Raw genomic sequence first — 21,926 nt, forward strand, 5'->3', positions numbered from 1 at the left:
GGAAGTATCACCGGAAGTAATGTACAGCCATGGCGTACACACATCGGGTATGTTATTTGTTTGATTATGTGTTTAGTATTAATAGCACTCTATTTGATATATTTGGTTATCTGAAGAAGAGGTTAACTACCCCGAAACTTCACTGAATTAAAAATACTTTAACAAGTGCTGCCTCCCACTTATTGCTGCTATTTTTTTTTTAAGACTATTAGATTAGGTTGGCCACCCTGGTCTTAGATAACTGAAAAGAGGGTGCAATTTCCAATATATAGACTATCTATCTATATATCTATCTATCTATCTATCTATTTATTTATCTATCAATAAATATAGTACTGGGGGAAAAAAAAGCGCACTCCAAAGGACTTATATAAGTATCCACTTTAATGTGTGAACAGCTTGTAGCCGCTCATGGCTTTGTTGTTGGTTACCATGGATACCTGGTCAGATATGCTTATAACATTTATGCCCACTATATTGTGTATTCGGTCTCCTCTTGTGCCTGTTTGCTGCATTTTTGGTGTATGCGCTTTAGAGTTAGTTAGTATGCATATTACTGACTTAGATGTTATATGTGTTATATATGTCACTTTTGGGTTACACCAATACTAAACTACGTTGACACGGCTGACTACTTCTCCCCCAGGGGGCGTGTCTAACATGTAGAACGTGTTTGTTTGGTTTTACTGGGTATAAAGTCACGGTGGTGGTAAGTGTAACTGTTGATTTTCTGTCTGTCTGAGGACGAGCCGACTCAGTTCGAAAACATTCACACATTAAAGTGGATATTATGTAAGTCCTTTGGAGTGCGCTTCTTTTCCAGTACTGCATACTTTTGCCTAGATTTAGAGTTCTGTGTTAGGGTTAAAAAGCAGCGTTAAGGGGTCCTAACGCTGCTTTTTATCTAATGCTGGTATTTAGAGTCAGGCAGGAAAGGGTCTACCGCTCACTTTCTTTCCGTGACTCGAGGCTACCGCAGATCCCCTTACATCAACTGCGTATCCTTTCTTTTCTATGGGATTTGCCTAATGCTGGTATTACGAGTCTTGGAAGAAGTGAGCGGTAGAGCCTCTACCGACAAGACTCCAACCGCAAAACAAAGTCTGTAGTTAAGAGTTTTATGGGCTAATGCGGGAACATAAAGCTGCTAACTACAGTGCTATAAAGTACACTAACACCCATAAACTACCTATGAACCCCTAAACTGAGGCCCCCCCACATCGCAAACCCTATAATAAATTTTTTAACCCCTAATCTGCTGCGGACACCGCTGCAACCTACATTATAGCTATGAACCCCTAATCTGCTGCCCCTAACATCGCCAACACCTATATTATATTTATTACCCCCTAATCTGCCCCCCCCCCAACGTTGCCGCCACCTACCTACACTTATTAACCCCTAATCTGCCGACCGGACATCGCCGCCACTATAATAAACTAAACTGCCACACTCCCGCCTCGCAAACACTATAATACATTTTATTAACCCCTAATCTGCCCTCACTAACATCGCCACCACCTACCTACGATTATTAACCCCTAATCTCCACCCCCCAACGTCACCACTACTATAATAAAGTTATTAACCCCTAAACCTAAGTCTTACCCTAAACCTAAAACCCACTAACTTAAATATAATTTAAATTAAACAAACTAAATTTACTATCATTAAATAAATTAATCCTATTAAGACCCCTAATAAAATAAAAAAGCCCCCCAAAATAATAAAATTCCCTACCCTATACTAAATTACAAAAGTAATCAGCTCTTTTACCAGCCCTTAAAAGGGCTTTTTGCAGGGCATTGCCCCAAAGTAATCAGCTCTTTTACCTGTAAAAAAAAATACAAGACCCCCCAACATTACAACCCACCACCCACACACCCCTACTCTAAAACCCACCTGATCCCCCCTTAAAAAAACCTAACACTACCCCCCCCCGAAGTTCACCCTACCTGGAGCCGTGTTCACCCAGCCGGGCACCGATGGGCCAGAAGTGGACATCCGGAGCGGCAGAAGTCTTCATCCGATCAGGGCAGAAGAGGTCCTCCAAGCGGCAGATGTCTTCATCCAACCGGCATTTTCAATCTTCCGATGTTATAATCAGCCAATATAATGCAAAGTCAATCCGATTGTCTTATAGGATCAGCCAATCAGATTGAACTTCAATCTGATTGGCTGATTGCATCAGTCAATCAGATTTTTCCTACCTTAATTCCGATTGGCTGAATTATGACGTCATTTAAAGGAACCTTCATTTGGCCTTAGGACATCATACGAAAAGGATGGCTCCGCGTCGGATGGATTCAAGATGGCTCCGCTTCGCTCCAATTGATCGAAGATTGAAGATGCCAGTTGGATGAAGACATCTGCCATTTGGAGGACCTCTTCTGCCCTGATTGGATGAAAACTTCTGCCACTCCGGATGTCCACTTCTGGCCCATCGGTGCCCGGCTAGGTGAACACGGCTCCAGGTAGGGTGATCTTCAGGGGGGGTAGTGTTAGGTTTTTTTAAGGGGGGATCAGGTGGGTTTTAGAGTAAGGGTGTGTGGGTGGTGGGTTGTAATGTTGGGGGGTCTTGTATTTTTTTTTTTACAGGTAAAATATCTGATTACTTTGGGGCAATGCCCTGCAAAAAGCCCTTTTAAGGGCTGGTAAAAGAGCTGATAACTTTTGTAATTTAGTATAGGGTAGGGAATTTTATTATTTTGGGGGACTTTTTTATTTTATTAGGGCGCTTAGATTAGGTGTAATTAGATTAATATTCTTGTAATCGCCACCACCTACCTACGATTATTAACCCCTAATCTCCACCCCCCAACGTCACCACTACTATAATAAAGTTATTAACCCCTAAACCTAAGTCTTACCCTAACCCTTTTTTTTGTAATTTAGTGGGGGGGTTTTTTGTACTATAGTTTAGATAATTTAATTGTATTTTAGTTTAGATAATTGTAGGTAATTTATTTACACCTAGATTTAGAGTTTTGTCGGTAATGACCCACGTATTTAACGCTGGCTTTTTTCTGGCCGCACCTTTAAAATAACTCTGGTATTGAGAGTCCACAGAATGGCTGCGTTAGGCTCCAAAAAAGGAGCGTAGAGCATATTTAACGCAGCTTCAACTCTCGATACCAGAGTTGCTTACGGACGCGGCCAGCCTCAAAAACGTGCTCGGGCACGATTCCCCCATAGGAAACAATGGGGCTGTTTGAGCTGAAAAAAAACCTAACACCTGCAAAAAAGCCGCGTTCAGCTCCTAACGCAGCCCCATTGTTTGCTATGGGGAAACACTTTCTACGTCTGCACCTAACACTCTAACATGTACCCCGAGTCTAAACACAACTAACCTTACACTTATTAACCCCTATTCTGCCGCCCCCGCTATCGCTGACCCTTGCAAATTTTTTTTAACCCCTAATCTGCCGCTCCGTAAACAGCCGCTACTTACATTATCCCTATGTACCCCTAATCTGCTGCCCCTAACACCGCCGACCCCTATATTATATTTATTAACCCCTAATCTGCCCCCCACAACGTCGCCTCCACTTGCCTACACTTATTAACCCCTAATCTGCTGAGCGGACCGCACCGCTATTATTATAAAGTTATTAACCCCTAATCCGCCTCACTAACCGTATAATAAATAGTATTAACCCCTAATCTGCCCTCCCTAACATCGCCGACACCTAACTTCAATTATTAACCCCTAATCTGCGGACTGGAGCTCACCGCTATTGTAATAAATGTATTAACCCCTAAAGCTAAGTCTAACCCTAACACTAACACCCCCCTAACTTAAATATAATTTTAATCTAACGAAATTAATTAACTCTTATTAAATAAATTATTCCTATTTAAAGCTAAATACTTACCTGTAAAATAAATCCTAATATAGCTACAATATAAATTATAATGATATTATAGCTATTTTAGGATTAATATTTATTTTACAGGTAACTTTGTATTTATTTTAACCAGGTACAATAGCTATTAAATAGTTAAGAACTATTTAATAGCTAAAATAGTTAAAATAATTACAAATTTACCTGTAAAATAAATCCTAACCTAAGTTACAATTAAACCTAACACTACACTATCAATAAATAAATTAAATAAAATACCTATAATTATCTACAATTAAACCTAACACTACACTATCAATAAATAAATTAAATACAATTCCTACAAATAAATACAATGAAATAAACTAACTAAAGTACAAAAAATAAAAAAGAACTAAGATACAAAAAATAAAAAAATATTTACAAACATTAGAAATATATTACAACAATTTTAAACTAATTACACCTACTCTAAGCCCCCTAATAAAATAACAAAGCCCCCCAAAATAAAAAAATGCCCTACCCTATTCTAAATTACAAAAGTTCAAAGCTCTTTTACCTTACCAGCCCTGAACAGGGCCCTTTGCGGGGCATGCCCCAAGAAGTTCAGCTCTTTTGCCTGTAAAAAAAAACATACAATACCCCCCCCAACATTACAACCCACCACCCACATACCCCTAATCTAACCCAAACCCCCCTTAAATAAACCTTACACTAAGCCCCTGAAGATCTCCCTACCTTGAGTCGTCTTCACCCAGCCGAGCCAAATTCTTCATCCAAGCGGAGCAAGAAGAGGTCCTCCGTCCGGTAGAAGTCTTCATCCAAGCGGGGCAGAAGAGGTCTTCCATCCAATTGAAGTGTTCATCCAAGCGGCATCTTCTATCATCATCCATCCGGAGCAGAGCGGCAGCATCCTGAAGACCTCCAACGCGGAACATCCATCCTGGCCGACGACTAAACGACGAATGATGGTTCCTTTAAATGACGTAATCCAAGATGGCATCCCTCGAATTCCGATTGGCTGATAGGATTCTATCAGCCAATCGGAATTAAGGTAGGAATATTCTGATTGGCTGATGGAATCAGCCAATCAGAATCAAGTTCAATCCGATTGGCTGATCCAATCAGCCAATCAGATTGAGCTCGCATTCTATTGGCTGTTCCGATCAGCCAATAGAATGCGAGCTCAATCTGATTGGCTGATTGGATCAGCCAATCGGATTGAACTTGATTCTGATTGGCTGACTCCATCAGCCAATCAGAATATTCCTACCTTAATTCCGATTGGCTGATAGAATCCTATCAGCCAATCGGAATTTGAGGGACGCCATCTTGGATGACGTCATTTAAAGGAACCGTCATTCTTTGTTCAGTCGTCGGCCAGGATGGATGTTCCGCGTCGGAGGTCTTCAGGATGCTGCCGCTCCGCTCCAGATGGATGACGATAGAAGATGCCGCTTGGATGAACACTTCAATCGGATGGAAGACCTCTTCTGCCCCGCTTGGATGAAGACTTCTACCGGATGGAGGACCTCTTCTTGCTCCGCTTGGAGGAAGAATTTGGCTCGGCTGGGTGAAGACGACTCAAGGTAGGGAGATCTTCAGGGGCTTAGTGTTAGGTTTATTTAAGGGGGGTTTGAGTTAGATTAGGGGTATGTGGGTGGTGGGTTGTAATGTTGGGGGGGGTATTGTATTTTTTTTTTTACAGGCAAAAGAGCTGAACTTCTTGGGGCATGCCCCGCAAAGGGCCCTGTTCAGGGCTGGTAAGGTAAAAGAGCTTTGAACTTTAGTAATTTAGAATAGGGTAGGGCATTTTTTTATTTTGGGGGGGCTTTGTTATTTTATTAGGGGGCTTAGAGTAGGTGTAATTAGTTTAAAATGGTTGTAATATATTTCTAATGTTTGTAAATATTTTTTTATTTTTGTAACTTAGTTCTTTTTTATTTTTTGTACTTTAGTTAGTTTATTTCATTGTATTTATTTGTAGGAATTGTATTTAATTTATTTATTGATAGTGTAGTGTTAGGTTTAATTGTAACTTAGGTTAGGATTTATTTTACAGGTAAATTTGTAATTATTTTAACTATTTTAGCTATTAAATAGTTCTTAACTATTTAATAGCTATTGTACCTGGTTAAAATAAATACAAAGTTGCCTGTAAAATAAATATTAATCCTAAAATAGCTATAATATAAATGTAATTTATATTGTAGCTATATTAGGATATATTTTAGAGGTAAGTATTTAGCTTTAAATAGGAATAATTTATTTAATAAGAGTTAATTCATTTTGTTAGATTAAAATTATATTTAAGTTAGGGGGGTATTAGTGTTAGGGTTAGACTTAGCTTTAGGGGTTAATACATTTATTAGAATAGCGGTGAGCTCCAGTCAGCAGATTAGGGGTTAATAATTGAAGTTAGGTGTCGGCGATGTTAGGGAGGGCAGATTAGGGGTTAATACTATTTATTATAGGGTTAGTGAGGCGGATTAGGGGTTAATAACTTTATTATAGTAGCGGTGCAGTCCGCTCGGCAGATTAGGGGTTAATAAGTGTAGGCAGGTGGAGGCGACGTTGAGGGGGGCAGATTAGGGGTTAATAAATATAATATAGGGGTCGGCGGTGTTAAGGGCAGCAGATTAGGGGTACATAAGGATAACGTAGGTGGCGGCTCTTTGCGGTCGGCAGATTAGGGGTTAATCATTGTAGGTAGCTGGCTGCGACATTGTGGGGGGCAGGTTAGGGGTTAATAAATATAATATAGGGGTCGGCGGTGTTAGGGGCAGCAGATTAGGGGTACATAAGTATAATGTAGGTGGCGGTCGGCAGATTAGGGGTTAAAAAATGTAATCGAGTGGTGGCGATGTGGGGGGGCTCGGTTTAGGGGTACATAGGTAGTTTATGGGTGTTAGTGTACTTTAGAGCACAGTAGTTAAGAGCTTTATGAACCGGCGTTAGCCCAGAAAGCTCTTAACTACTGACTTTTTTCTGCGGCTGGAGTTTTGTCGTTAGAATTCTAACGCTCACTTCAGACACGACTCTAAATACCAGAGTTAGGAAGATCCCATTAAAAAGATAGGATACGCAATTGACGTAAGGGGATCTGCGGTATGGAAAAGTTGCGTTAGACCCTTTTTTCAATGACTCCAAATACCGGCGGTAGCCTAAAACCAGCGTTAGGAGCCTCTAACGCTGGTTTTCACGGCTACCGCCAAACTCCAAATCTAGGCCTTATTTAGTTTAATGATAGTGTAGTGTTAGGTGTATTTGTAACTTAGGTTAGGATTTATTTTAGAGGTAATTTTGTAATTATTTTAACTAGGTAGCTATTAAATAGTTATTAACTATTTAATAGCTATTGTACCTAGTTAAAATAAATACAAAGTTGCCTGTAAAATAAATATAAATACTAAAATAGCTACAATGTAACTATTAGTTATATTGTAGCTATATTAGGGTTTATTTTATAGGTAAGTATTTAGTTTTAAATAGGATTAATTTATTTAATGATAGTAAATTTAGTTTGTTTAATTTAAATTATATTTAAGTTGGGGGGTGTTAGGGTTAGGTTTAGACATAGGTTTAGGGGTTAATAACTTTATTATAGTAGCGGCGACGTTGGGGGCTGGAGATTGGGGTTAATAATTGTAGGTAAGTGGCGGCGATGTTAGGGAGGGCAGAGATTAGGGGTTAATAAAATGTATTATAGTGGCGGCCAGGTCCGGTCGGCAGATTAGGGGTTAATAAGTGTAGGTAGGTGGCGGCGACATGGGGGGGGGCAGAATAGGGGGTAATAAATATAATATAAGTGTCGGCGATGTTAGGGACAGCAGATTAGGGGTTCATAGCTATAATGTAGGTTGTGGCGGTGTCCGGAGTGGCAGATTAGGGGTTAATAATAAAAGGCAGGTGTCAGCGATAGCGGGGGCGGAAGATTAGGGGTTAATAAGTGTAAGGTTAGGGGTGTTTAGACTCAGTGTTCATGTTAGGGTGTTAGGTGTAGACTTAGAGAGTGTTTCCCCATTGGAAACAATGGGGCTGCGTTAGGAGCTGAACGTTGCTTTTTTGCAGGTGTTAGGTTTTTTTTCAGCCAGCTCAGCCCCATTGTTTCCTATGGGGATATCGTGCATGAGCACGTTTTTCCAGCTTACTGCTACCGTAAGCAACGCTGGTATTGAGGGTTGAAGTGGAGCTAAATTTTGCTCAATGCTCCCTTTTCTGAGGCTAACGCAGCCATTCAGACAACTCGTAATACCAGCGCTGGCTTAAGGGTGCGCTGGAAAAAAAAGCCTTGTTAGCACCGCGGGTCTTTACCGTCAAAACTCTAAATCTAGGCGTTTGTTTGCTGCACCCAAGGCTATTCCTAATGAAGTTAGGAGTTCACTTTGCCGGTTTTGTATGTATATATATATATATATATATATATATATATAGGTACTAGTAGGTCCAGCACCAGTATGAACAAAGGCAAATCAAGTCCATATGTTAAGTGCATGTCCGCCTGAGGGTCCTGCAACTCCTCAAATATGTATATCCAAAGGAACATCAGCACTGCTTCTTTAGTTAAAGAATCATCTTTATTGTGACATAGAGGAACAGCAACAGTTTCAGGTCCCACATAAACACCTTTGAGCCCTTACCAGTACTGCAACTTGTCACATACCCTATTACTTTAAATCAGTGTTCAAAACCATTTTTTCATTAATAAACCTTTATTAAATAAATGTAAGTGAAATGCTTTATTTCCATATAATTTTTATGTGTTTTGTCATGCAAACTATCAAGGGTGCGCTATTCTTGCATGGCCAAACCCAAGATAACGTGTGCAATCGATTGTGCGCCATTTCTAATTTATCACATTAGATTTCAATTTTCATCCAGTATTTCCAAATTACTTTATTGCAAAAAAAAGGATTTAAAACTAATAATTTCAAACTAAAGATTATAGGGGAAATAATATGTTTATCACATTTTTACATAACATTTGAATTATTAATGTTTTTATATTATTGATTAATTAAAGAGTTCAGAGAAAATAAACATGTTTTTGACCCTCACAATGTATGCAAATAATTGTCTAGACTACAAGTGGAGTGGTATTTAGCACTTTACCTTGAGCGCTAATATAACTGAAAGTAAACTTTTTACGCGGGCTGGATATCGTACGTATTACACGTTGAATGTAAATGGTTTGCAAGCAAGAAAAAGCCAAAATACACAAACTACAGGAATTCGGATACTGCGTTCTCCCCGTAGACTTCAATTGAGTGCACTATATAACAAAAGCCTAACACTTAACACTTGCACGCTAACCCAACACCGCGTTAGGGCAATTGCGCTAAACCCAAAAGTAGTTATAAAAATGTTACATTCCAATGTTCTTCACAAAGAAGAAATTTTCTTTTTTTTTAAATATATATTTTTATTTATATTTGACCACCTATATATTTATATAAATATATAGAAGTATAGGTATATACAGATATATATATATATATAGGAATATATATTTAAAAATACGTTTTCTATTATGTAAAAAACATTTTAATGTAAAATATTTACAGTAAATACATAATCATTACACATTAAATATTAAAATTGATTAAACAATATTTTTTAATGTTTTGAGGTATTTGATAAGAATAATAAAGATGTCAGAGAAAGCTATATATTACTCATGGTATTATATAGCCTTTAAAAACATGGTTTACTCTCTATTAGTAGCTAAACCATTGTTGGTAGGCTTTTGTATACATAGCTTCCCATTAACTATCTTACAAATAGACAATGTTTACAACCAGGGAACCTATCCACTCATCTTCACAATGAGCAGGCAGTGGGTGTTGTTCATCGACATGGATTTCCACCCCTTGCTCTCACAGGACAGGACTGTCAATCACAGCAAATTAAGGGGATTTAAATGAGGTGAAGGAGAGTTTAAGAAGCATATAAGCGTCAAAGAAGCCTCTGCTCATGAAGCAATAATGTGAATAAAATTACATGACAAATCATTAAGAAAGTAGCTAAACATAAACATTCATACAAATAACCTGATTTTGGATGATTATTTTAGTCACTCTCGGCTAGATTTAGAGTTCTGCCTTAGCCGTCAAAACCTAGAGCTACCGCTGGTATTTAGAGTCTTGTAGGTAAGGGTCTAACGCTCACTTTCCAGCCGCAACTTTTCCATACCGCAGATCCCCCTACGCCATTTGTGTATCCTATCTTTTCAATGGGATCTTCCTAACGCTGGTATTTAGAGTCTTGGCTGAAGTTAGCATTAGAAATCTAACGACAAAACTCCAGCAGAAAAAAGTCAGGAGTTAAGAGCTTTCTGGGCTAACGCCAGTTCATAAAGCTCTTAACTACTGTGCTCTAAAGTACACTAACACCCATAAACTACCTATGTACCCCTAAACCGAGGTCCCCCCACATCGCCGCCACTCTATTAAAATTTTTTAACCCCTAATCTGCCGACCGCACACCGCCGCCACCTATGTTATCCCTATGTACCCCTAATCTGCTGCCCCTAACACTGCCGGCCCCTATATTATATTTATTAACCCCTAATCTGCTGCCCCCAATGTCGCCTCCACCTACCTACAATTATTAACCCCTAATCTGCAGACCGGACCTCACTGCTACTATAATAAAGTTATTAACCCCTAATCCGCCTCACTCCCGCCTCAATAACCCTATAATAAATAGTATTAACCCCTAATCTGCCCTCCCTAACATCGCCGACACCTAACTTCAAGTATTAACCCCTAATATGCCGACCGGACCTCACCGCTACTCTAATAAATTTATTAACCCCTAAAGCTAAGTCTAACCTTAACACTAACACCCCCCTAAGTTAAATATAATTTAAATCTAACAAAATAAATTAACTCTTATTAAATAAATTATTCCTATTTAAATCTAAATACTCACCTGTTAAATAAACCCTAATATAGCTACAATATAAATTATAATTATATTGTAGCTATTTTATGATTAAAACATTTTTTACAGGCAACTTTGTATTTATTTTAACCAGGTACAATAGCTATTAATTAGTTATTAACTATTTAATAGTTACCTAGTTAAAATAATTACAAAATTACCTGTAAAATAAATCCTAACCTAAGTTACAATTAAACCTAACACTACACTATCATTAAATCAATTAAATAAATACCTACAATTACCTACAATTAAACCTAACACTACACTACCATTAAATTAATTAAATAAATACCTACAATTACCTACAATTAAACCTAACACTGCACTATCAATAAATTAATTAAATACAATACCTACAAATAAATACAATTAAATAAACTAACTAAAGTACAAAAAATAAAAAAGAACTGTTACAAAAAATAAAAAAAATATTTACAAACATTAGAAAAATATTACAACAATTTTAAACCAATTACACCTACTCTAAGCCCCCTAATAAAATAACAAAGCCCCCCCAAAATAAAAAAATGCCCTACCCTATTCTAAAATTAAAATAGAAAAGCTCTTTTACCTTACCAGCCCTTAAAAGGGCCTTTTGTGGGCCTTGCCCCAAAGAATTCAGCTCTTTTGCCTGTAAAAAAAACATACAATACCCCCCCAACATTACAACCCACCACCCACATACCCCTAATCTAACCCAAACCCCCCTTAAATAAACCTAACACTAAGCCCCTGAAGATCTCCCTACCTTGTCTTCACCACACCGGGTTCACCGATCCGTCCTGGCTCCGACGTCTTCATCCAAGCCCAAGCGGGGGCTGAAGATGTCCATGATCTGCCTGAAGTCTTGATCCAAGCGGGAGCTCAAGAGGTCCATGATCCGGCTGAAGTCTTGATCCAAGCGGGAGCTGAAGAGGTCCATGATCCGGCTGAAGTCTTGATCCAAGCGGGAGATGAAGAGGTCCATGATCTGGCTGAAGTCTTCTATCAAGCGGCATCTTCAATCTACTTTCTTCCGGATCCATCTTCATCCCGCCGACGTGGAACATCCATCTTCAACGATGACTTCCCGATGAATGACGGTTCCTTTAAGGGACGTCATCCAAGATGGCATCCCTCGAATTCCGATTGGCTGATAGGATTCTATCAGCTAATCGGAATTAAGGTAGGAAAATTCTGATTGGCTGATGGAATCAGCCAATCAGATTCAAGTTCAATCCGATTGGCTGATCCAATCAGACAATCAGATTGAGGTCACATTCTATTGGCTGATCGGCGGTGTTAGGGGCAGCAGATTAGGGGTACATAGGGATAACGTAGGTTGCGGCGGTGTACGGATCGGCAGATTAGGGGTTAAAAAAATATGCAGGTGTCAGCAATAGCAGGGGTGGCAGATTAAGGGTTAATAAGTGTAAGGTTAGGGGTGTTTAGACTCGGGTACATGTTAGGGTGTTAGGTGCAGACTTAGAAGCTGTTTCCCCATAGGAAACAATGGGGCTGCGTTAGGATCCGAACGCTGCTTTTTTGCAGGTGTTAGGTTTTTTTTCAGCTCAAAATGCCCTATTGTTTTCTATAGGGGAATCGTGCACAAGCACGTTTTTTAAGCTGGTATTGAGAGTTGCAGTGGTGGAAAATATGCTATACGCTCCCTTTTTGGAGCCTAACGCAGCCCTTCTGTGAAAAAGGTGCGGGGGGAAAAAAGCCAGCGTTAGCTACGCGGGTCGTTACCGACAAAACTCTAAATCTAGCCGTCTAAGAGGAAAATGAGGAATTCTGATTTTGTTTGTTTTGTTTTAATAAACTTTTCTCTTCCAGATTAAAGGGACATTTCAGCAAAAAAATAAAAAATAACATGCGTATGAAAGAGTGGGATTTAAATTTATTAGAATATATTTTTGACTTAAAAAAATATTAAATAACAATTGATGTACTTCCTAATATTCTCTACTAGCTGATAATGATAGCTGGTATTTTATTTGGTGGAGACTAGTTTCTTATGAAGTAAGAAATCATGGGTTTATTCAGGGCAGGAACTTGTTTATTTTTTTTATTTTTTTAAAGAAACCCAATTTGAATAACCTTCATTTAATTTAAACAAAGCCAAAAATCAGGTTGGGTTTGATTGTAATATGTATTATTTTTTTTTATTCACATGATACAATAAGAGTTGTTATTCTTCAGAGTGCTTTACTCTATATCAAAGCATTAAATTTGTCTATTTGGAAATATGACTTGCAGTAAAACTTCAACATATTTATAATGGTAAATCCCATTGCTTAATAAATGTCATACAGTGCTGATGGCAAAAATCAGCTCAATTCTATGAAACCCATTCCTCATCTGTAATAAATAGCATAAGGTGAGTGAAAAGGAAAACAAATAACAGCCACTGGAATTTAAAAAAATGCCGGTCAAGAGTAACAAAATTACATTGTTCCTGGATCCATACAACACATAGGTTTAGATACATAAAAACTTCCATATTCTGCATTGTACTTTCAGCAGCTAGATAAGACAACTACATTTTTTTTAGTATCAACAGTTTAAACAGTTTATTCTTACCATCAGTAATTTATTCCATCACCAATCTAAATATTTTACATATGACAGACACTAGCTGGCTATTGTTCACAACTGCACAAATAGAATGCTAACAGGTAAATAGCCATTGTACAAGATACAATTGAATGGAATATCATCTAGTCATATTCAAAGACAGTCACAGGCTAAAAACTGCATTAAATACAGCCAAACTCTAGTGTGCACTACACTACAGGCGAAATAGCTATTTGGGTTTGAGCAAAAGGATTTTATTAATGTTTTGCAAACATTTTAACAAATTTTCAAACAATCTATTTGTCTCAAACAATATATTTTTGGACAGGAGTAGCCTTCAGTTGGCTTCCAACCACCTGCCTTGGTAAACAATTAGATTTATGAAACCAGTTAAAATGTGCTTCCTCCTTGGTGCATTATCAATGAATAAATGTTCTAATATCTTAAAACATTGTGGACCTGATTATAGTTGGAGAGGATTTTTTTTTTTGCTCTTGTACTAATCTGCAGCACGTAAAAAGCTGAACTTCGAATATTGCGTGCCTGTTAACGTATTCCCTCATAGAAGTCAATGGAGCAAAAAAAGTGGGGAAAAAAACCCTACTCGCATTCAAACCCGATTGCATATTCTCAAATGCTCTAACCCGACATGAAAATATGTATATTTTACATTCCAATGTTTTTCACATAGAAGAATATGTTCTATGTATTCTACATATTTCTACATAATTCTGATGATATTTTGGCACAATATATCCCAATACCTATATATATAAATAATTATATATTGGTAAAAATATGATTTTACATGTTTTCCTCTACTTGACAGCAAAGGGCTTCAATATATATATATATATATATATATATATATATATATATATATATATTATTAGAGTTTTAATGTATTTGTGATGTGTTTTGTGCAACTTTTATGTTTCATGAAACAGTTAAAGGGACACTGAACCCAATTTTTTTCTTTTGTGATTTAGATAGAGCATGCAATTTTAAGCAACTTTCTAATTTACTCCTATTATCAATTTTTCTTCATTCTCTTGCTATCTTTATTTGAAAAAGAAGGCATCTAAGCTTTTTTTGGTTCAGACAACTGGACAGAGCTTGTTTATTGGTGGGTGATTTTATCCACCAATCAGCAAGAACAATCCAGGATGTTCACCAAAAATGGGCCGGCATCTAAACTTACAATCTTTCATTTCAAATAAAGATACCAAGAGAATAAAGAAAATTTCGGCTAGATTACGAGTTGTGAGTTAGGGTAAAAAAGCAGCGTTAAGAGTTCCTAACGCTGCTTTTTTATGCCCGCTGGTATTACAAGTCTTGAAGGTTTAGGGTCACCGCACACTTCTTTGGCCTTACCGCAAAACGACTTATGTAAACTTCGTCTTTTTTCTATGGGACCGGTATTACGAGTCTGTCCTGGGAGGCCAAAAATTGAGAGGTACACCCTACCCTGTCAAGAGTCCTAACGCATTTAAAAGTCAGTAGTTAAGAGTTTTATGGTACAACGCCATAACATAAAACTCATAACTAAAGTGCTAAAAAGTACACTAACACCCATAAACTACCTATTAACCCCTAAACTGAGGCCCTTCCGCATTGCAAACAGTATAATAAAAATTGTAACCCCTAATCTGCCGCTCCGGATACTGCCGCCACATACATTATATTTATGAACCCCAAATCTGCTGCCCCCAACATCGCATACACCTACATTATATTTATTAACCCCTAATCGCCGCAACCTATCTACACTTTTTAACCCCTAGTCTGCCACCCCCAACGTTGCCACTACTATAATAAACATATTAACCCCTAAACCGCCGCACTCCCACCTCACAAACATTAGTTAAATATTATTAACCCCTAATCTGCTGTCCATAACATCGCCGCCACCTACCTACATTTTTTAACCCCTAATCTGCCGCCCCCAATGTCGCCGACACTATATTAAAGTTATTAACCCCTAAACCTAAGTCTAACCCTAACACCCCCTAACTTAAATATAATTTAAATAAATCTAAATAAAATTCCTATCATTAACTAAATTATTCCTATTTAAAACTAAATACTTACCTATAAAATAAACCCTAAGCTAGCTACAATATAACTAATAGTTTTAGCTATCTTAGGGTTTATTTTTATTTTACAGGCAAGTTTGTATTTATTTTAACTAGGTAGAATAGTTATTAAATAGTTATTAACTATTTAATAACTACCTAGCTAAAATAAAGACAAATTTACCTGTAAAATAAAACCTAACCTAAGTTACACTTACACCTAACACTAAAATATAATTAAATAAATTAACTAAATTAAATATAATTACCTAAATTAAATTAAATTAGCTAAAGTACAACCCCCCACTAAATTACAGAAAATAATACACAAAATACAGATATTTAAACTAATTACACCTAATCTAATAGCCCTATTAAAATAAAAAAAGGCCCCCCCAAAATAAAAAACCCTAGCCCAAACTAAACTACCAATAGCCCTTAAAAGGGCCTTTTGCGGGGCATTGTCCCAAAGTAATCAGCTCTTTTACCTGTAAAAAAAATACAAACAACCCCCCCAACAGTAAAACCCACCACCCACACAACCAACCCCCCAAATAAAATACTATCTAAAAAAACCTACACTCCCCATTTCCCTGAAAAGGGCATTTGGATGCGCATTGCCCTTAAAAGGGCAGTTAGCTCTATTGCAGGCCCAAACCCTAACCTAAAAATAAAACCCACCCAATACACCCTTAAAAAACCTAACACTAACCCCCTGAATATCAACTTACCAGGAGACGTCTTCATCCAAGCTGGGCCGAAGTCCTCAACGAAGCCGGGAGAAGTCTTCATCCAAGCCGGGCTAAGTGGTCCTCGAGACAGGCAGAAGTCTTCATCCATCCGGCGTGGAGCAGGTCCATCTTCAAGACATCCGACATGGAGCATCCTCTTCTTCCGATGGACTAAAGCTGAATGAAGGTACCTTTAAGTGATGTCATCCAAGATGGCGTCCCTTAGATTCCGATTGGCTGATAGAATTCTATCAGCCAATCAGAATTAAGGTAGAAAAAATCCTATAGGATTTTTTCTACCTTAATTCTGATTGGCTGATAGAATTCTATCAGCCAATCGGAATCTAAGGGACACCATCTTGGATGACGTCACTTAAAGGTACCTTCATTCAGCTTTGTGCGTCGGAAGAAGTGGATGCTCTGTGTTGGATGTCTTGAAAAAGGTGCTGGATGGATGAAGATAGAAGATGCCGTCTGGATGAAGACTTCTGCCCGTCTGGAGGACCACTTCGCATTGAGGGCAGCAGATTAGGGGTAAATAACTATAATGTAGGTGGCGGCGGTGTTGGGGGCAGCAGATTAGGGGTTAATAAGTGTAAGATTAGGGGTGTTTAGACTCCGGGTTCATGTTAGGGTGTTAGGTGAAGATATAACTTTTATTTCCCCATAGGAATCAATGGAAAGAGTAAATTAGAAAGTTGCTTAAAATTTCATGCTCTATCTGAATCACGAAAGAAAAAATTTGGGTTCAGTGTCCCTTTAACCAGAGCTCTGACGATGCAGTAATCATTCTAGCGTAAATTGTGATTGCTATCACATGTTCACATTTACTTTCAACTTGTAATATGAGCGTTAAAGCTGAAGCACTCAAACACCCACAATAAATCCCTTTCTGCTCATGCATAACTGTTAGCGCACCACTTGTAATCTGGCCCTGTATTATTTCAGTATTGGAGATACTATGCATTGCAGCAATGAACTACCAATCCTGAGCAGAGTAGAGCAGATAGTTGGTGGCTATACAAAAATGCCAGCTTTGAATGGTTAGCAGCCATGTTCAGCTAAAGACCAAAACTACATTGCTGGTCCGGATCTGACTGTAACCCCTTTGCACACAGATATCTGCAAACAACAGTGTGATAATAAAAAAAAAGTTCTAATGCATTAGAACTTTTCATTATTGACCTTCATTGTCTCTTTAAACTCACTTATCATACTTGCTAGAGACAAAATGTAATCACTTTTCTACTACATAACAGGTTTTAGGTAAAGTCCTGAAGAGCCATGTGAGGTTCATATGCCATCAAGCTTAGTGACCTGTTAGTACAATTTACCATTTTGGGCCAGATTACAAGTGGAATGGTATTTAACACTACCGCTCGCACGCTAATCCGCTAGAAGTAAGCTATTTGCGCACATCGGATACAAATTGAAAGTAAACTGTTTTCCCATGAGTGCTAACTCAATGCATGCAAAAAGCCAAGCAATTAGGATATTACGCTCAAGTTAACATATTCCCCTATAAAAGTCAATGGAGCAGAAAAAGTGGAAATACATATTTCTACATATATCTGATGGTATTTTGGTATAACAGATATCTATTCCTGTATTATAATTATATATAGGTATAGATATATACTGACATATATAGGAATAACTATTTAAAAATACATCAAACATATTCTGCTATGTTCAGAACATTGGAATGTGAAATATTTACAGCAAATACACAGTATACTACTTTAATAAATATGAATATTGCAAGAATATGCTTTTACATGTACTTAACTGCAAAGGGCTCTAATGCACTTCTATATATGTCTATATACTGTATGTGTACATATGTGTACAAATGTATTTATGTGTTTATATGTGTATATATGTCTGTAAATACATAGTTACACATATAAATACATAAATGAATATGTACACACATATCGAGATATATAGATATAGCACTACACTCGTAATCTGGCACTTTATAAGCAAAAAAATGTCATTTTCTAATAGATTTACAGTTTGCAGTATGTTTCATAAAACATGACCATATGTTACTAAGGAACAATATAGTGCAGGAGACAATCATAATTTACTGTTAAATTATGTTTCAGAGGTGGGACCAAGTCATTTTTTGCAAGTCACAAGTAAGTTTCAAGTCTTTACATTAAAGTCTCGAGTCAAGTCCTGAGTCAACATCGGTAAGTCCCAAGTCAAGACAGGCAATTTTAAGTCAAGTTGCAAGTCCTCAACTTTAAGCTTCAAGTGTTAAACAAGTAATTAGTGCTCTTTGCCTAATTTACCTTCAGGGTATTAATTACTACAGTAAATTTATACTAATATATATATATATATATATATATATATATATATATATATATATTAGGATTATGTTTATCACTTCCCAGTTTAATTTCATGTGAGATTAGATATATACTATTTTCACTAAGGGCATCTATCTATCTATCAGTTCAATTTGTCCACCCAGGGATGTGCTTGAAAGTGTGACAAGCAGTGAAAAAAAATGTATTTTATTGGTAACTGAGAAAAACAAAGACAAAATCATTGTATTGAAACTTAAAACAAGACAAGCGCTACACACTTTACATGTGTGTGTGTGAGAGAGAGAATGCGTGTCAGTTGTATCTAAGTCCTAGAACAATTATTTGGTATATCGAAGAAATAGATTAATATAAACATTGAAGAGGAAATACAGATGCAGAAGAATTGTCTGCTACCATACTTCAGCACTCTTTACAAGTGAGAGAGGAAATATCAGACATGGATGCAGATGAACCCATTAAGTTATTTAAAAATGCTGTTCTACCATACTGAGGGAATAATGATATATATATTAAAAAAAGAGTGAGTCAGATATTTTATAAATATTGCCTAGAGTGATCACAAATTTGATCTTTGGTTTTAGAAAGTATAAAATCATTCCAAGTCAGAGGACTCAAGTCTAAGTCATCACAAGTCATTGCTGTCAAAGTCTAAATTGAGTCCCAAGTATTGTTTGATTATGTTGAGTCACAAGTTATCAAATTTGGGATTTGAGTCCAAGTCAAGTGCAACTCAAGTCCACAATCCTGTTATGTTGAACCTTTATATTTCAATGGTTTCTAGTTATCTGCTAATACTGCATACAAGTTTCTGCAACCCAGTATACACATGTATTTACAGCTAATTGTTCTCCTTTAATTCAATAAACTATATACCTAAAACATTCTACTGATCTGTGATAATTGTCAGAAACAGAATTCTCTATAAAATAGCAAAATTATTTATTCTGTCATATAATGTGAAAGGAAAAAAAAACAATTAATTATTCAAAGCTAAAGAATCTTTATGTTTGCTGAAGTCAGCTTTTATTTTATGCCATTTTTTAATGTGTTGACTGGTAAATATTTACCTTTATTATCTTGCAATGTAAAATTTAGATTTGCGGCTTCAGGGGGTAAACTAAAATAAAACCAGTGACCGCTGGATGGTTCATCTTTATCAACTGCGCTTATTTCTTGTATAGCCTTTAAAAAGAGAAGACAGAATTCATATTAAACAAAATATAAAAAAAAATAATGATAAAATAATGTTGTCATTATAAACTAGTAGTTGGTAAAACTGGTAAAAAAAAATCTAAGATTACGTTTTGGGAGATTTATTACAAACTGTATAACAGATATGTTATCATAGCTTTTTTTGGGCAAAAATACTTTTAATTATCATATTTAGGCACTGAAGAATTGAAATAAAACTATATTCTACTGTATTAGAAAATCTCTGTATAAACTGCAGGCAACAGTTTAATGAGTCAATTATGCTTTTACTTTCTTCTAAATTACTGTTTATCCTCTGTATATTTCCTGCCAATGTAATGTATCTGTTAATTACTTTTCTTTCTTTAAAATCTTACTGAAATTACATTTCATTTATACTTCAAACACATAAGAAATGGGAAGCAGAGCGAGTCAGTATAGAAGAAGTATTTGATCTATAACTGTATCAACACTATGTACAGATGTATCTAGACTAGCCTTTCCCTTGAGCTACAGAATAAAAGCAATTTCCTGCTACTCCTGAGATGAAGAGAGCCACAAGCATCTGCAGCTCAATTGTGTCTTAGCAGCTTGCCATAGCGTATTTTCTTCATCTTGAGGAATGACTAAGTCAGGTGCAACCAAATTCTGCGGCTGTAGAGAAATGAATACCAGTAGCTCTGTACATATTTCAAATGCAGTTTTTGAACCATTCAAATGCCCTTTTGTTTCAGAACTAAATATAATAATAAAAAAAAAACACTGCAGTTTTAAATCACAATCTGAATTTAAGGTTGTGAAAACTTACTTGACCAGGGGGAGCATTTTCACAGACATTTGTCTCATATTCCATTGCAAATTCTGGAGCATTATCATTAATGTCAAGTATGTGTATGGCAACGAATCCTTTGCCAATCTGAGACGGATTTTCTATTTAAAATAAAGAAAAAGGGCAATTTTATATTACATTGCATTTTGTTCAAATGTTTCCCATTGTCTGTTTTTTTCCATCACACTTGATTTTGCAGCCTTTTCTGTTTAGTTAAACTAGTTCCTAGTGCCTTTGTGTTTGCCATATTTATTTTAGCTTGTGTGGAGCAGGTCATGTTGCTTTTATGTATTGTTTGTTTATTTGACTTCTTCATAATGACTGAGAAGGTCACACTGTGTCTTTGAATGATCCATTTGATTGACTATAAGTATTGAAATGTTTTGTGCATTTTAACTGAGAGCCTGTTTGTAAACATGAAATAAACAAACAAATATAATACAATATGGTTCAACCTTCATCTACCTCTACAGCATACAGCTGTGTTTAAATGCAGTGCTTTTCATAATGCATCTTATAGTAATAGCTCTTAATAGCAAACAGTAATTACCCATAATAGATATATTTAAAATTATTCCACTAAACTAAATGGTTTAATCAATTAGGTCATTATGATTTGTTTCTTGATCTCCAATTAAGATGTACCAGTAATTCTATAAGCTATTGAATATCAGGATCAATACAAGAGCACAGAAGATTTTAAAGAACATTTTACAACATATTATTTTAAAGCATGGATGTCCAGGCTTTAGTAAGATAAGTTCTACTTTTGTGTAGTTTTAAGTGTATGGTCTAAGCTTTACAAAACTTGATCTTGCACCCAAATATGATTTAGTTTGACAAAGGGACTTATATTACTGTGCTAAATAACACTCGTTAGATTACAAGTTTTGCGTTATGAGTGAAAAAGCTTCATAACAATGCTTTTTCACTACCGCTGGTATTACTAGTCTTGCTGGTATATCTGTACAGCACACTTTTTTTGGCCGCAATGCAACGTAACTACTGCAGCTTTTAAAAAGTCTTTTTTCAATGGGACTTTCATAGTGCCGGTATTACGAGTTTGCCTGTCCGCCCAAAAAGTGAGTGGTACAGCCCATAACTACAAGATCCGTATCGTAAACTGAAAGTCAGTAGTTATGGCTTTTATGTTACAAAGCCGTAACATAAAACTCATAACTAAAGTGCTAAAAAGAACACTAACACCCATAAACTACCTATTAACCCCTAAACCGAGGCCCTCCCGCATCGCAAACACTAAAATAAAATTATTAACCCCTAATCTGCTGTCCCTAACATTGCCACAACCTACATTACTGTTATTAACCCCTAATCTGCTGCCCCCCAAATCGCTGCCACAATACTAAAGTAATTAACCCCTAAACCTAACCCTAATTCTAACCCTAACA

General features: G+C 36.8%; 1 protein-coding gene across 2 annotated transcripts in view; it reads right to left on the reverse strand.

Moving 5' to 3' along the window:
- Window positions 1-21,926, reverse strand: part of LOC128660832 (cadherin-7) — a 405,660-nt gene that overhangs the window by 40,879 nt on the left and 342,855 nt on the right. For both annotated transcript variants that reach the window (XM_053714878.1, XM_053714879.1), the window contains 2 exons: window positions 20,497-20,618; window positions 19,565-19,679 (listed from right to left, as the gene is read on the reverse strand). In XM_053714878.1, coding sequence (XP_053570853.1) covers window positions 19,565-19,679; window positions 20,497-20,618 — 237 coding nt within the window. The remainder of the gene's footprint in view (window positions 1-19,564; window positions 19,680-20,496; window positions 20,619-21,926) is intronic.

Source organism: Bombina bombina, chromosome 5 (assembly GCF_027579735.1).
Source record: "Bombina bombina isolate aBomBom1 chromosome 5, aBomBom1.pri, whole genome shotgun sequence".
NCBI classification, from domain to species: domain Eukaryota; kingdom Metazoa; phylum Chordata; class Amphibia; order Anura; family Bombinatoridae; genus Bombina; species Bombina bombina.